Genomic DNA, 13,606 nt, shown 5'->3' on the forward strand with positions numbered 1-13,606 from the left:
CTGTTGCTAATATGTAATTCCAGTAGTAAACATTAATAGGACATTTTATATTTTTCTGTTTATTTTTTGTCCTAGGGAACTAGTCATTTTTCGGTTATCTGCGTCGGATATCTGCGGTATTTACTCGCGCTCTTTGCTCAGTGTAGCTGTCTCCATAATTATGAATTAAACGATGATATTGATGATAAAAACTGCAGAGGGATCTTTTTGTCCTGAAGACACACAGAGAGGAGTCTCTCAGTTTCAGTCAGCTGACAGAGCGCAGGCCTACTGTTAGACCGATTAACTATCAGTCCATTTCTTTTTTGTTCTCAAGTAAACATGAACCACACACACACACACACACACACACACACACACACACACACACACACACACACACACACACACACACACACACACACACACACACATGCCTGTCTGGCCCTGTCTGCACCGAGCTGCTGATGAAAAGACTCATTGTGTAAAAAAATCAAATTATGTGTTCATTAGTTTCCTCAGTGTATTAAAGGCAGCCGGTTGTAAGTCAACAGTTACTTTGGCCCTTTGGCTCGGTCCAGCCTAATTATGTCACATAGGTCACACCTGGGGTCACACTGGGAGTAACTGTATGATTAAACAGTTGCTGAGTTTCCACTGTGGAATACTGATGGCCAGTTAAATTAGTTTTTCATGGCATTCAATTAACCAGCCTGTTTTTTAACGCGGGAAGAAGGAGCGTCATCATGCCATCAACTTTTCTCAGTTTATGTGGCAACAGGAAAATCATGTTCCTTCATTATTACAGTTGTAGTTGTTTAATATACGCAATGAAAGCATGGCACAGTGGAAAAGAGGGGCCCCTTGTTTTGATTGGCATCAGAATGAGCTTCTGTGCCTCTGCAGAGTTCCCATACATTCTGGAAACTCTGGAAAACATAGAACTACTCTCGTCGTGTGTATGAGTCTGTTTTACGTCTCCTATTTCCTCTTTTAGAAACCTTTTGAAATTTAAGTTTTGATACTTGTTTCATTTAAGACAAAGAATGGAAAGGAGACTATAGCGAAGTTCCTCCTCCTCAAGACAACGACATAACGACATTGACGTCCGGAAATCGTATGTAACGAAGCCCAGGTGTCTCATTTTGGACATGAAGACTGTTGTGAGAGAGTAACAGTGCATGGGAGAGGTCGACGAGCTGACGAGCAGAGCAGGGTGCAGAGAAGCCGTCTAACCGGTGGCACTGCAAGCCATCGGCCTTGGGTGTGAGAAGAAGGTGTGTGTCATGAGTGTGTCTCTGTGTAGATTTACGTCACAAGTTTGATTGCTAAGCATTTGTAAGCAACTTGTTTCATTGCTGAAGGGGTGCACAACTCTTTTCTGATGAGGTATTGACAAAGTGCACAGAAACAGTGGTCTTATTTGTTGGCTAAGGATTCCTCACACTAATGCTGCATTTACACAAAATCATATTGCTGGTGGACGAGAGCGGGAAAATAACAAAAGAATTGGGTGAGGCCGACAGGGAACACCGGTAACGGTAGATGGCTTTGACGTCCAAAGTTAAGGTTATTTAATTTTTTGTCGTCCTCCACAACGGAATTTCCAAACGGATGTTCAATAGCTCCCTCACACCAGAGAAAGTTGTTACATTTTGCAATAGAACATTAAGAGGACGATGCATTTCATAGCAACATGTATTATGAATAAGCACAAAGCAAAGTAGACAGAAAATAATCTGATTCAACATATTTTATTCCATCACCTTCGCTTCGTTTGATCATCCTGCCATTGTGTCGGAGCGCTTATTTGCCCATCTGCCTGATTTATTGTGAATGCAGCACAACATGGAGTCTGACTCACTGACCTAATACCTGAGCAGTCCAAGTCAGAGTGAGGCTACACGCGTTACGTTGTCGAAACCCTATTTCCCTCCAGAACAAGATCTCTTTGTCTGCTGTTGGGCCATGGTGCAAACTGATTAACTCTCCCTCCCTCTCAAGGCCCCCTCACTCTCTTTCTCTCTTGCAGTCACTGTCATGCCCTTTATGTTTATATATATAAAAAAAAAAGTGTGTGAGTGAGTTTTTGTTAAGAGTGAGGCTTGAGAGTGACTGTGTTGTGTAGACCTGCTGCCTGTTTGATCTGACAGGTAGAATTTACCTGCGGGGCAGACAGAGGAAGAGAAAGGGCCAAAAGAAAAGAGGATGTCTTTTTTCAGGTAATTTGAGGAGGAATACCTCGGAGCACAACTACTTACTAATGATGAGAGAGGAGGGGAGGGGGAAGGGAGACGAGAGAGGAGTGTAATTTCCCTCTTGCTTCGCCTCCTTCATCAAACTGTCACTCATCCATCCATGCTTCTGTCCCTCCCTTTGCTTCAGGGATTTACCCTCTGGACACAACTCACCAGGCTTCTTAATCCTTCTCCCAAATCCTCCATTATTGTTTAGATCTTCACCCTCTTGCCTTTATTATAGCCATAGCTGCTTTATGAGTGAGGTCAACCCAATACCTCACAGAAAGCTTCAGTGTGATCAGTCTCATGCGTTTCGGTCAAAAATGAGTTGCCAAAGTAGAGCGGGAGAACAATACAGAGAAAGGAGATAGTTGGCAGAAAATGGTTTAGACCAGTCACTCCTCTCTGCTCCACACCTCCACAGCAGACACAGCACTCACTCTCCCAGGCACACACACACACACACACCCACACTCACACCCACACACTCAGATTTTAAGTGGGTAAGGCATATGATCCGAACTAAAGTCAACAAAAGCTAGAGTAGCAGACTGGAACCCACAGCAGTGATTTCCCACTCTTACTCGCTAAAGACTTATCTCCTTCCCACAGTCCTACTCACAGCGCTGTAGATTTGGTTTAGGCTGGCACCACAATGATAAGAGTTTCTTTGTGTATGTGCCGTGTCTGTGTGTGTCTGTGTGTCTTTGTGTCTTGGGGCACCTTGAGCCCAGGGCAAGTTCACATGATGGCACAGAGAGATCTGAAGTTCAGTTAAAGGTTGGGTACTCATCCATAGTTGATGTATTAACTACAGTCTGAAAAAACAGTACAGGAGTACTGGTACTGGAGCAATGTACTGCAGTAAACCTTATTTAACCAACTATCCCTTGACTCACACCAGGTTCAGTATTTGAATGTAGTAGCTCTCTTGAGTGTATGTTTGCGGGACTTGTTGAGGAGACAAATGGGCTGTTCATCTAGGACGACTGTAGCTATTTTTGTTATTTATTATCACCAAAACGAACACAGGGTACCGTAAAACATCCAACAGGCATGAAAATCCCTTACCTTTCGGCGAAATTCGCCGTTTTGAAACCAAAATAGGTGACCTACGTGGATCGTGTAGATCCGAAGAGTTTTTGTTTTTGGGAGGGGTGGGTGGGGTGGGTGGGGGGGGGGGGGGGGGGGGTCAACTGTCCGCCGTTTCTGAGATTGGAGTGGGACACGGAAAAAAAACTGAGGTCGTGATCATCTTCGCAATAGAAGATCTTTGACTGTCGAGTCTTGGCCAATCAGCGTTGAGATGTCTACAGCGGCTTCATTCCCCTCCCACCAGTTTTTTAATGGCAAGCTAGTCAGCTAGCTAACGTTGTTGGAGAGACAGCGAGTGAGATTACTGGCAGCGGAGAATCCGTGGCAGCGTGTGGCGTCAGACAGGAGAGCGGCGACTCAGCGGCGGCTCAGTTCTACCTACCGACACCTCACTACATATAAGGAGAGGACAATGGAGATTTTATCCAACTTTTATTTTAATAAAAAAAAACGAAATGAGATTCCTCCGTAGGGTGGCCGGGCTACTGTTTATATTTAAGGGTCTAAGATCTACGTGTAGGAAAAAGTGTATCCTCTAGTTAATTATAATCTATAGAGTTATGCGCTTATAATCACTGTCACACAGAAAGAGGTGTGCATGAAATTCGCCGTTTTGAAACCAAAATAGGTGACCTACGTGAATCGTGTAGATTCGATGAAATTTTTTTTGTCGGGGGGTATTTATATTCAGTGAACTGCGAACAGGTGCGTGTGCCAGAAGGGAGCGCGAGTGCATGGAAATATTAACGCGAAGGACCTTGCATCACCAGTGCAGACCACCATCAGAAGCATCTGGCAGTGCTCAGCAGGCCAAGAAACAGACTGCTGAAGAAGAGAAAAGGGCAAGGCTGAGACATGTGGCAAAACAGCGAAAGCGGGCGATGGAGACACTGGTGGTTCAGGCAAAGAAGAAAAAATAATCTGGTTCTGAGAGTATTACGAACTGTAAATTGTTATCTTTGCCAATAAAATGTATTACAATCTGAATTACATTGTATTGGCTGTCAATCATGATGGAAGAGTAGACAAGTTAAGTTACAGCATGTCCACCATCTCTTGTGGGGGTTATGCATTAAGCCATTTGTGGTGCCCTTATCATATTGCGCCTCATATACTGTACATGTTAGACCCAGTGACAGGCTGGCATGAAATGGCTTGCATAATACTTAGTAAGGAGGCCATAATAATTTTTGACTCATGCCTGAAGTTAAGTTTCTCCAGCTCTCCCCAGGTTGGCAAACAAAGCATCTCAAAATGCATCAGATTGCTGCTTTAAAATATGGAATATTTACATTTTTCTTACGGGGGAGCATGCCCCCCTGACCCCGAACTATGATCATTATGGGTTTTAATTTAAAACCCATAATGATCATAGTTTGTCAGCTTCTCGACGAGTCACTGCTCTCAGAAAGAGGATGCCTTACGAGCCAGTGGGGAATGTAGCAACTAGACTACAAACCCACATGCAGTGAGGTGACAAGTGGCTCTCTGTCATACATTGACGATGACACTGTGGGGTCAAAAGTGCCTCGGTTTTGTCACAAGGCCACTCATTCTCTATCCATGCACCGCGGTGTAAAGGCTCTTACCGGCAGGGCCGCCGATTGCTATAGGCGAACTAGGCGACTGCCTAGGGCGACAAATGGGTTGGGAGCGCCCTCACTACGCGACCGGGGGGGGGCTGGCTCCCGCGAGCAGGGACGATTCAGCTGTGAGTTTTCTCATCAAGTACCGAGAGACAAGCATATTGAGAAACGGGCGATGTAAACATCTTAACGCTCATTGGCCAAGACACGTCACATGTAAGATGTTCTATTACGGAGATGACAACAACTCGGCCAAAAATCAGATTTTTTTTGTCGAGAAATCGGGACGCTGATTGGCCAAGACTCAACACGTCACATCAAAGATCTTCTATTGCAAAGATGGCTCACTCCAAAAAAGTTTGCGCGATCTGAAAAATAAATCTATTGCGCGGCCACTTTGACTGGCCCGTGACATTTGCAAAAATGAAGCGGTTTAAACCATCTGGAGAACAGGGACGAAAAAAGGAAGAAGAGGAAAAGAAATAGATATAGAGGTAAGTCTTCTGATCTCAGCCATCAAAGTGTCAAACGAAATACATTTATTATTGTGCATCACCTAATATTGGACATTTCATTGCTGTCACTTAGGCTAGCTATAGCTAGCTAGCAACTGTTACTTTGCTAATTTGCTACGTAGGCTATTACTAGCAAACGTAACTTCACTGATAACCTACATGGATGTACATGTCAAAAGACCAGTATCTGGATAACGTATGCTAGTTATGAAAAGTACAGTTGCTGTCTACATTCATTATAAATGGCATAAGTTCTGTTTTGTGAATTCACAACTAGCAGGTCCATACACACTAGTAACCATTTTGGGGATAGTGGCTTACCGGTGTGCGTTTTAGTGCATCATCACACAAAAATAGCCAGTCATGTGAAGCAATTTGAACTTTTAATCATTCAATTATCAGCAGAAAAACATCAATGAAAAGCATGGAAGAGAAAGTGAAAAAAATCCTTAATTTCCAAATGATCATGTGGCAGTGGGACGTTTCAAGCAGAATCTCTTGTGTGGACCGCAGCAATACAAACAGTGAACACTCGCCATTCAGTTAATAAGAGTGAGCTAAAGTAGAGAGTGGACACTTTGCCGTACATTTTAAAAAGGGGGAAAAATATGTTATAGGCCGACAGACCTATTATTGGAGATTCCGCATTAAGCAACCGCAGAAACGGGATAATGATAGAACGACGCAAAGAGGCAGGCGGAGAGAGAAAATGGTTCCTGTGCTGTGCACCACAGCCACTCAGATGAGTCTTTTTGATCACAGTCTGAGATTTTACCACATGTCTCTCATTTGGACTCCACCCTGCTCTGCACTCCTTTATTCTGTCTACACACTGACTGCCTGGTTTCCTTTTCTCGCTGCATGTCTCGCTCTCTCGTTACTTTTCTGGCTTTTACTTGCACCTCTTCACTTAACCCACCTTCCTCTTTTTCTCTCTCTCTCGTGTCTTTCTTCCTCCACATCTTTGACATCACTCTCAGACCACCACTGCCTGCCTCCGATGTTATACTCTCCTGTATGAGAATGTTGTGGAGCGTGCCAAAAACACAAACCACTAAAACGACATTGCTACTAATGACTTCTGAAGTAGTAGATTCATAGTTTCCATCCCCCTGAAAAATAACCCATAATTTAACCTTTACAACTACATTTAAGTGGTTTTCTTTCTTTCTTTACCCAATGTAGAACAGGCCTCTTCTCCTCTGTGGCGCTGGCTGAGCTATGAGCCTAAATGTCACACTGGCCCCATTCCAGACCTATCGAGTACTAGAGACAGATCTGTAATGGAACAAATAATAGTCTGAACCTGGTGCTGGGGTTTAGGCGGTGGTGTTTATGAGAAACCGTTTCGCATTTCTGTCCGTATTTAGCATCCTCCTTTAGATTGGCCACATATATTTTCAGAAAAAGTAGACCGCAAGTGAGATTGGAAAGTAGCTATTGATCTCTTTATTCTCGCTCTTCCTTTTTTTTTTAGCAATTCTTGTAATTTCAATAGCACCGGTGCTTCTGTAAGTCCACTGAGGCTCCCGTCTTTCTAGTGTACAGTAGTAACAGTGGCAGCAATTCACCGGAATGCCTGCAAGAAATGGTGTCAAAGCGTTCTTCGTTGAGGTAGAACAGATAAGGTAACATGCTGGTGCACCTCCCCTTTTGAGATACTGTATATTCCACCACACGCAAACCCGTCTTGGGAGCTCCCAGATCAGGCTCCCCCGTTCACCTTTAAGGTCAAGAAAGTACTTCGGTGTTTGTGTCACTTCTTGGTCTGATATGACTGTGAACGTTCATCTCAATCATCCAGATGATTTACGCATATGAGGAGGTTGCTCTTGTGTAATGACTAGCACAGTTAATTGCGTTGAACATCTGTTTGACTGTTTATATCAATATCTTGAGATAATTATAGTGATTTCCACCATATCACCCAGCTCTAGACTGCAGTTTTAAAACTTAACTCCTGGGTCTGACAGGGTGGCATCGTCTGAATGGCGACAGATCTTTATAAATGAACTACTCATGAGCTTATTTTCTTTTCTTAAGATAATCTACCAGGCATCTTAGAGCTATACTATTATCAACATAGCCATGGATTGAAGCAACAGCAAAGCCAACAGTAACGTGTTCTGCACTTGACTTGTGATGTTCGTTCACGCACACACAGGACGACAGTACAGTGAATAGACCACCTATGCTCTCGCCAAGCCGGGGAATGATCCGGGGATTGAAATGTGAGCTGGTTTATGCTCTCACACTGTTTCTCTGTGATGGCCGCAGGGGGAGAGCATGATGAAGTTATTAAGCGTTGCTGAGACTAGAATGGTAGCTGGAGGAGGAGGAGGAGGAGGAGGAGGAGGAGGTAGTGGTGGGGTTGTAGTAGAGGAAGGTAGAGAGGAAGGCAGAGAGACTTAGCACAACAAAAAAGGGGAATTAGAGATTGGAGATGAGAGGAGAATGAGAGCGCGTGGAGCTTGAGACATAGGAATTATAAAGTCTAAAAAAGACGTGGGAGACATTACATGAGTGAGTGAGATTGAACCCGCCCCCTTTCTGCTCATTGAAACCCCCACGGCCGGCCAGCCAGGACAGGCAGAGGTCAGCATGAGGAGGAGGAGGAGGAGGAGGAGGCGGAGGAGGAGGCGGCGGTAGAGAGGACGAAGGCGAGAAGGGGTGCAGAGAGAGAGAGAGAGAGAGAGAGAGAAAGAGAGAGAGAGAGAGAGAGAGAAAGGGAGGGGTGTGCGTGAGATGGGGGCGCTAATGTGAACCAGCTGTAGAAACCTGACACCTCCAGAGTGGGTTAGAAATGAGAGGTGGAGGAGTGAGAAAGGGAGGGAAAGGAGGGCTGCAGGAAATTGCACAGAGTAAGAGAAGGATGGGGGGAAAGAGGAGGAAAAAAAGTCCTCATGGAGCAAAACAAAGAATCCCATAGATGACTTTGTCCACAGAGCAACCCTCTCTGCTCACATTTTCATGAAAAGTAGAGCGGGGCGTTTGTCCGTGTGCAAATACTTGAGTGTATGAAAACATGTCTGAAGAATGCCACTTCAAGCCCGCGTTGCATTCAGTGACACGAGTGTGTCAGTGTGTCGGGTTATCTCTTCCGCAGTGAGACACCACTCCCCGGCAATAATGTGAATCATGCACGGCCTTGTCTGTTGGCCTCAGGCTCCAGCGGGGCAGCCGGAGGCGAAATAATGAACTCTCTATGGGAGTGAAACCTGAAGGACAGGGTGGTATCATTTCCTGACGCCATGGCATTTGGTTCTGTCAACACTGGTTGGATAGCGGCGATTGAATTTAATAGAGATTACTGTGCATCTTTCCTGTCAGCACTCTGGAATTTTCTCAAAAATCTCAAAGCTGCAAGTAATTCTTGTCGGGTGGTGTAGAGTTGCAAGACCACGCTATAGGAATAGCGACACTATTTTAACACTCTCTCTCTCTCTCTCTCTCTCTCTCTCTCTCTCTCTCTCTCTCTCTCTCTCTCGTTCCTTGAAGTGGATATACTTGACTTTGAAAATACCTTTCATATTCCCCTTTTTTTTTTTAAACTGTGAAAATGTGGAAAATGTTCCCAGTGAAACGTAAACCCTGTATTAACCTGGACACGGCGTTCTCCGCGTGACGGCCTGCTAATGTGATGTATGACTCGGGGCAGAAGGCCATGTCGTTCCTCCTTGAGGGGCGGAGAGCTTGTCCCGGAGAAGAAAGCAGTCCTAATTCCCACGACGGCCGTCTTGTTGTGATATCATGACCAAGCTGTGTTTGTGTTCGGAGTGGGGAGGGACGTCTTTGTGTTTGTGTATTTATGTGCGCGCGTGTGTGTATGTGTGTGTGTATAGGCATGTGTGTAGGGGGTTGCACTGCAGACATGCTGATACAGCGACGGAGACGGGAAAGAGGGAGGGTGGCCATGTCTAATCTGACAGAGCTGAAGTGAAGAGGCATGAAGTCCGTCTTTTCTTTGAAGATCCTACGTCAGTAATCTGCCAATAATCTGCGTTTTGTTTATGGAAACGGACAAAAAAAACAATTAAGTGTTAAGACCTTGTCAGACGGAAGACGACAACGTGTCAAGAGACGTGTCACTCAATTCTTCTTTGTTTTATTCATTAATTTTTAGAGAATTTTAAGACACTGATTTTTTTTAAGCCACAATTTTCAATTGTTCACAATACAATTTTTTTTTTATATTGCCAGACCTAAACTTAAACTTGAAAATTGTATAGTTTTTTTCTGTCATATCTAGTTTAAACAAATAGAAAACTATAAACACCATGAACATATTGCTTAATATTATGGGGTTGATTCCATTTTGGTTTGTGTACAAGACGCCAATGCATCTGATATACTGGAGCCTGACGTGTGTTAGTGCGGGAATTGGGTGTCAGAAGTTGTTTGTCGTATTTGAGGAGAAATTGGGTGACTCACATACGGAGCAGAAGCCTCACGGACGCGATTGATCGTTGAGACTTTCTGCCTTGCATGATTCATGACTTTCCCACGCGCTCATCACCGAATATCTTCAAGCTGCTTTTGGGGTATAAATAATACATAAAAATGAAGCGTGAAACTGGATTTGAAATAATTCCCACCTCCAATGTTTTGTCTCTGTTTTATATGACTCATAATATCAATCTCTGAAACTTCCCTCTATGGATACATTCGAGAGGTGCAGGTATTTTTTTGTGGGGAAGAAAAATCATACATATCCATTTGAAGTAGTTATGAAAGATAGTATTCATTTCTCTGTGCCTGTGTATGTGTGTGTTCGTTACTCTGGGTGTATCTCTACTATTCTGTTACCCGAGCCCCTCTGGGGAGGCGGGTTTAGAGGCCTCTGTAAAAGGCAGCAGGTCGCTCCTTCGCCCACAGTCCCTCGACGGTGTGTCAGGCATGTGCCACACAATGCAAAGGACGGCTGATCAAAATAGCAAACACAGGAAATTACCTGACTAAAAGCATTTTTGCTCAGTGGCACACCCCTGACCAAATAGTGTCACACACACAGGGGAAAACTGGAAGAGGAATAGAAAGTGAGGAATGGATCTCTGTTCTTGATGAGATATATTCTAGTGGACGTTGTGTAATATTGTTACTGCTCGACATGTAGCTGAACCACTATGAAGAAAAAAAAGAGAAATGGAAAGAAAGGGGTGATGAATAGGCAGAGGAAGAAAACAGACACCATTTGCAGACCAAATGTGGTCATAACTCAATGGAGTGTTGCTTTTCTTTTAGTCATACACTATACAGCTGGTTGTGAAAATTAAATGTCAAGAAAAGTTCTTTACCTTTACTATGGACACAGTTGTGTAGACTTAATGACATTACTTATCTGTTGCCATGAATATTGTTCATTTTCTACATTGCCCAAAGAATGGCTGGTGTTTTCCACTAATTGTGTTTAGTTTGCTGTCAACAACTTCCATATGACTCCACCTCACATCCTTCTACTTTTGGACTTCTTCTTTTCCGTCACTGAACTCAGTTTAACCCTTTCACCAAGCTCAGCTTCCCCCTTTTATGTGACAGGGTTTATGGGGCAACGGCTCGGGGTTCAGAGTATCTCATATCAGTAACCAGAGGGTTTGTGGTTCACATCTTAGCAGCATGTCAGAATGTCCTTCAGCAAGACACAATGCTCCGACTTCTTCTGTCGAGCAGCTCAAGGCCACATGAATGTGCGCATGTGTGTGAGCCCAGAGGGGCTTGTGTGTGTGTGTGTGTGCGTGTGTGTGCGTGCGTGCCTTCATATATCTCTTTTAAAAGCGCAACATAAATGCAGTCTTTTAACCATTTAATAGTAATGGAACAATGCACAACCACACATTTTGCTTATACTCCTACTTAGGTCCTGACATACTGTTGTTTAGATCACATTACATCAGTGGCAAGCCTGTGCATTAGACACTAGTGTTTACCTGTGCTGGCTCATTTGTTCCTTTGATCTGGGGCTGCAGGACCCTAGTAGAGATGCTACTCAATGCTGCTGTCAGATGTGGTGCAGTGTGTGCATCTGACTGAAACTCACTCTTTTGTTTTGTTTGTTTACCTCTCTGTCGAACGTTTTTGTTTAATTCATCTATCACTATGTATTGTCTGTATTGAGGGGTGATTAGGTTTATATCCTTGTGTGTGGCTTTGCGTGCTCCATCATTGATTTCTCTGCGTTTGTGTGTGTGTGTGTATAGGTGTGCACCGGGCTTTCTGGGAGAGTACTGCCACCACAAGGACCCGTGTCACCCTGGCTTCTGCCTGAACGGCGGGAACTGCTCTGTGTCCATGTTAGCCGGCGTACCTGTGCCTGGCAGCGCCGCCTGCACCTGCCCTCTTGGCTACACCGGACCACACTGCCAAACTCCCCAGAACTCCACGTGTTACCCCAACAACCCCTGTGTCAACAAGGGTGTCTGCACCCTGCTGTCCCTCGACAAATACAAGTGCGAGTGTGCCAGAGGATGGACAGGTGAGATATTGTTTCTTGCAACCAATTTAGTATAAATGGATCCAGAAGGTGATTAAAAAGGAATTTTACTTGTGCTGCAAGTACCATTGGATAAAACACAACATGTGATATCAAGTGCTTTTAGATAACCTCAACAATATATCCACCATTGCATATATCTGTCCGGTCACATTGATGAATGTCACATGGGATAGCTAAAGCGCTAATGCTCTGCTCTTCTCCTTCCTCTTCATTCCCAGGACTGCAGTGTGAGCACGAGGACAGCTGTCTTTCTAGCCCTTGTGCCAATGATGGAATCTGCAGCTCTCCGTCTGCTGGCAGCTACACATGCTCCTGTCCTCCCGGCTACGCGGGTCCTCGCTGCCTTAATGACACCAATGAATGCGCTGCCACACCCGCTATATGCCAGAATGAAGGCTATTGCGTCAACACCCCTGGCTCCTACAAGTGAGGATCTAGTTTATAATAACCAAATGTGAAATATGCCACTATCTGGACAATGAATAAGACTGAAGGAAATGTACTCTGTCGTTGCTCCAGGTGTATCTGTGACCCAGGGTTTACGGGCAGAAACTGTGAAAGCTCATACATCCCTTGCTCACCCTCGCCATGCCTGAATGGAGGCACCTGCCACCAGAACACTGAAACCAGCTACTCTTGCCACTGCCTTCCAGGTATGGGGATTCAGATTCTGAAATACCAGTTTGTTACTCCTTTTGTGAACGAGAAAAAAAACTAAACAAATAGCACGTTTGAAAAGTTAAACCACCAACAACACTAATAGAGATATAAGACAATTGTGTTGCCTGGTGAGAGAGAGGGAGTTTAAGAGAACACAATTGAATTAAGGAAGAGAAAAAAAGTGACACTGTTACTGGTATTTATTTCCCCCATGAATGTAACTTTGTGTTTCTGTATTGTTGCATTATGTTGTTTGAGGTGCAAACAGTCTGATCCTGTTTTTTGTGTTGTGTTTAGACACCCAGTACCGTCAGTCTGCAACAGTTAGCAAGTAGACACAACAAACACTCGTACAACTGATGCGTATACACGTCATAAGACTAATGTACACTCGAGCATATCATACTACAATGTGGGTGTTTGACTGCATGTCTTCCCCAATTATTTGTGCCAGGTTTCAACGGGACTAACTGTGAGCACAACATTGATGACTGCCCCGGTCATCAGTGTGCCAATGGAGGAACCTGCATGGACGGAGTCAACACCTACAACTGCCAGTGCCCTCCTGAGTGGACTGGTAAGGGATTTGTGTGTTCGATTGTTTGTTTGCATGTTCTTGCGACAGCTGCTTGCGGTGATGTCATGTAAGCCTTACCTCCTTAATTTTGAAATATCTTTTCTACTTTTAGGTAAAACATTTTCTGTGTCGGTTGAGCAGTGAGGTGGAATGAGTGTGGGTTCTAATAGATTGGATCCTTTCATGTTTTTCATGTTTTGATATCATATTTCCTACCAGTCTCCTGCACTTTTTCTTCATGCTCCGGAGCCGCGTACTTCACACAAGGCGTGTCTGTGCTCACACAGGTTGTGTAGCATACGCAAGCTTTCCGTTTACAAAGCAAACACGCATACATCAGCTTCCTTGGGCCTATCTGAGTTTACATAGCACTAATCCAACCAGACAAAGCAAAGCCAATGTGAGCAGGGTATTTAAAAATGGCCACTGTAGATAAGTAGTATTCTCATACTGTATATCTTTCG

General features: G+C 44.3%; 1 protein-coding gene across 1 annotated transcript in view; it reads left to right on the plus strand.

Annotated features, from left to right (window-relative positions):
• notch2 (notch receptor 2) overlaps positions 1-13,606 on the plus strand; it is a gene marked incomplete at its 5' end in the record, with an annotated part of 44,637 nt that overhangs the window by 14,012 nt on the left and 17,019 nt on the right. The window contains 4 exons of the mRNA XM_079221228.1: positions 11,610-11,884; positions 12,124-12,331; positions 12,425-12,558; positions 13,020-13,142. Of these exons, the coding sequence (XP_079077354.1) occupies positions 11,610-11,884; positions 12,124-12,331; positions 12,425-12,558; positions 13,020-13,142 (740 nt within the window). The remainder of the gene's footprint in view (positions 1-11,609; positions 11,885-12,123; positions 12,332-12,424; positions 12,559-13,019; positions 13,143-13,606) is intronic.

Source organism: Taurulus bubalis (assembly GCF_910589615.1).
Source record: "Taurulus bubalis genome assembly, chromosome: 7".
Lineage (NCBI taxonomy): Eukaryota > Metazoa > Chordata > Actinopteri > Perciformes > Cottidae > Taurulus > Taurulus bubalis.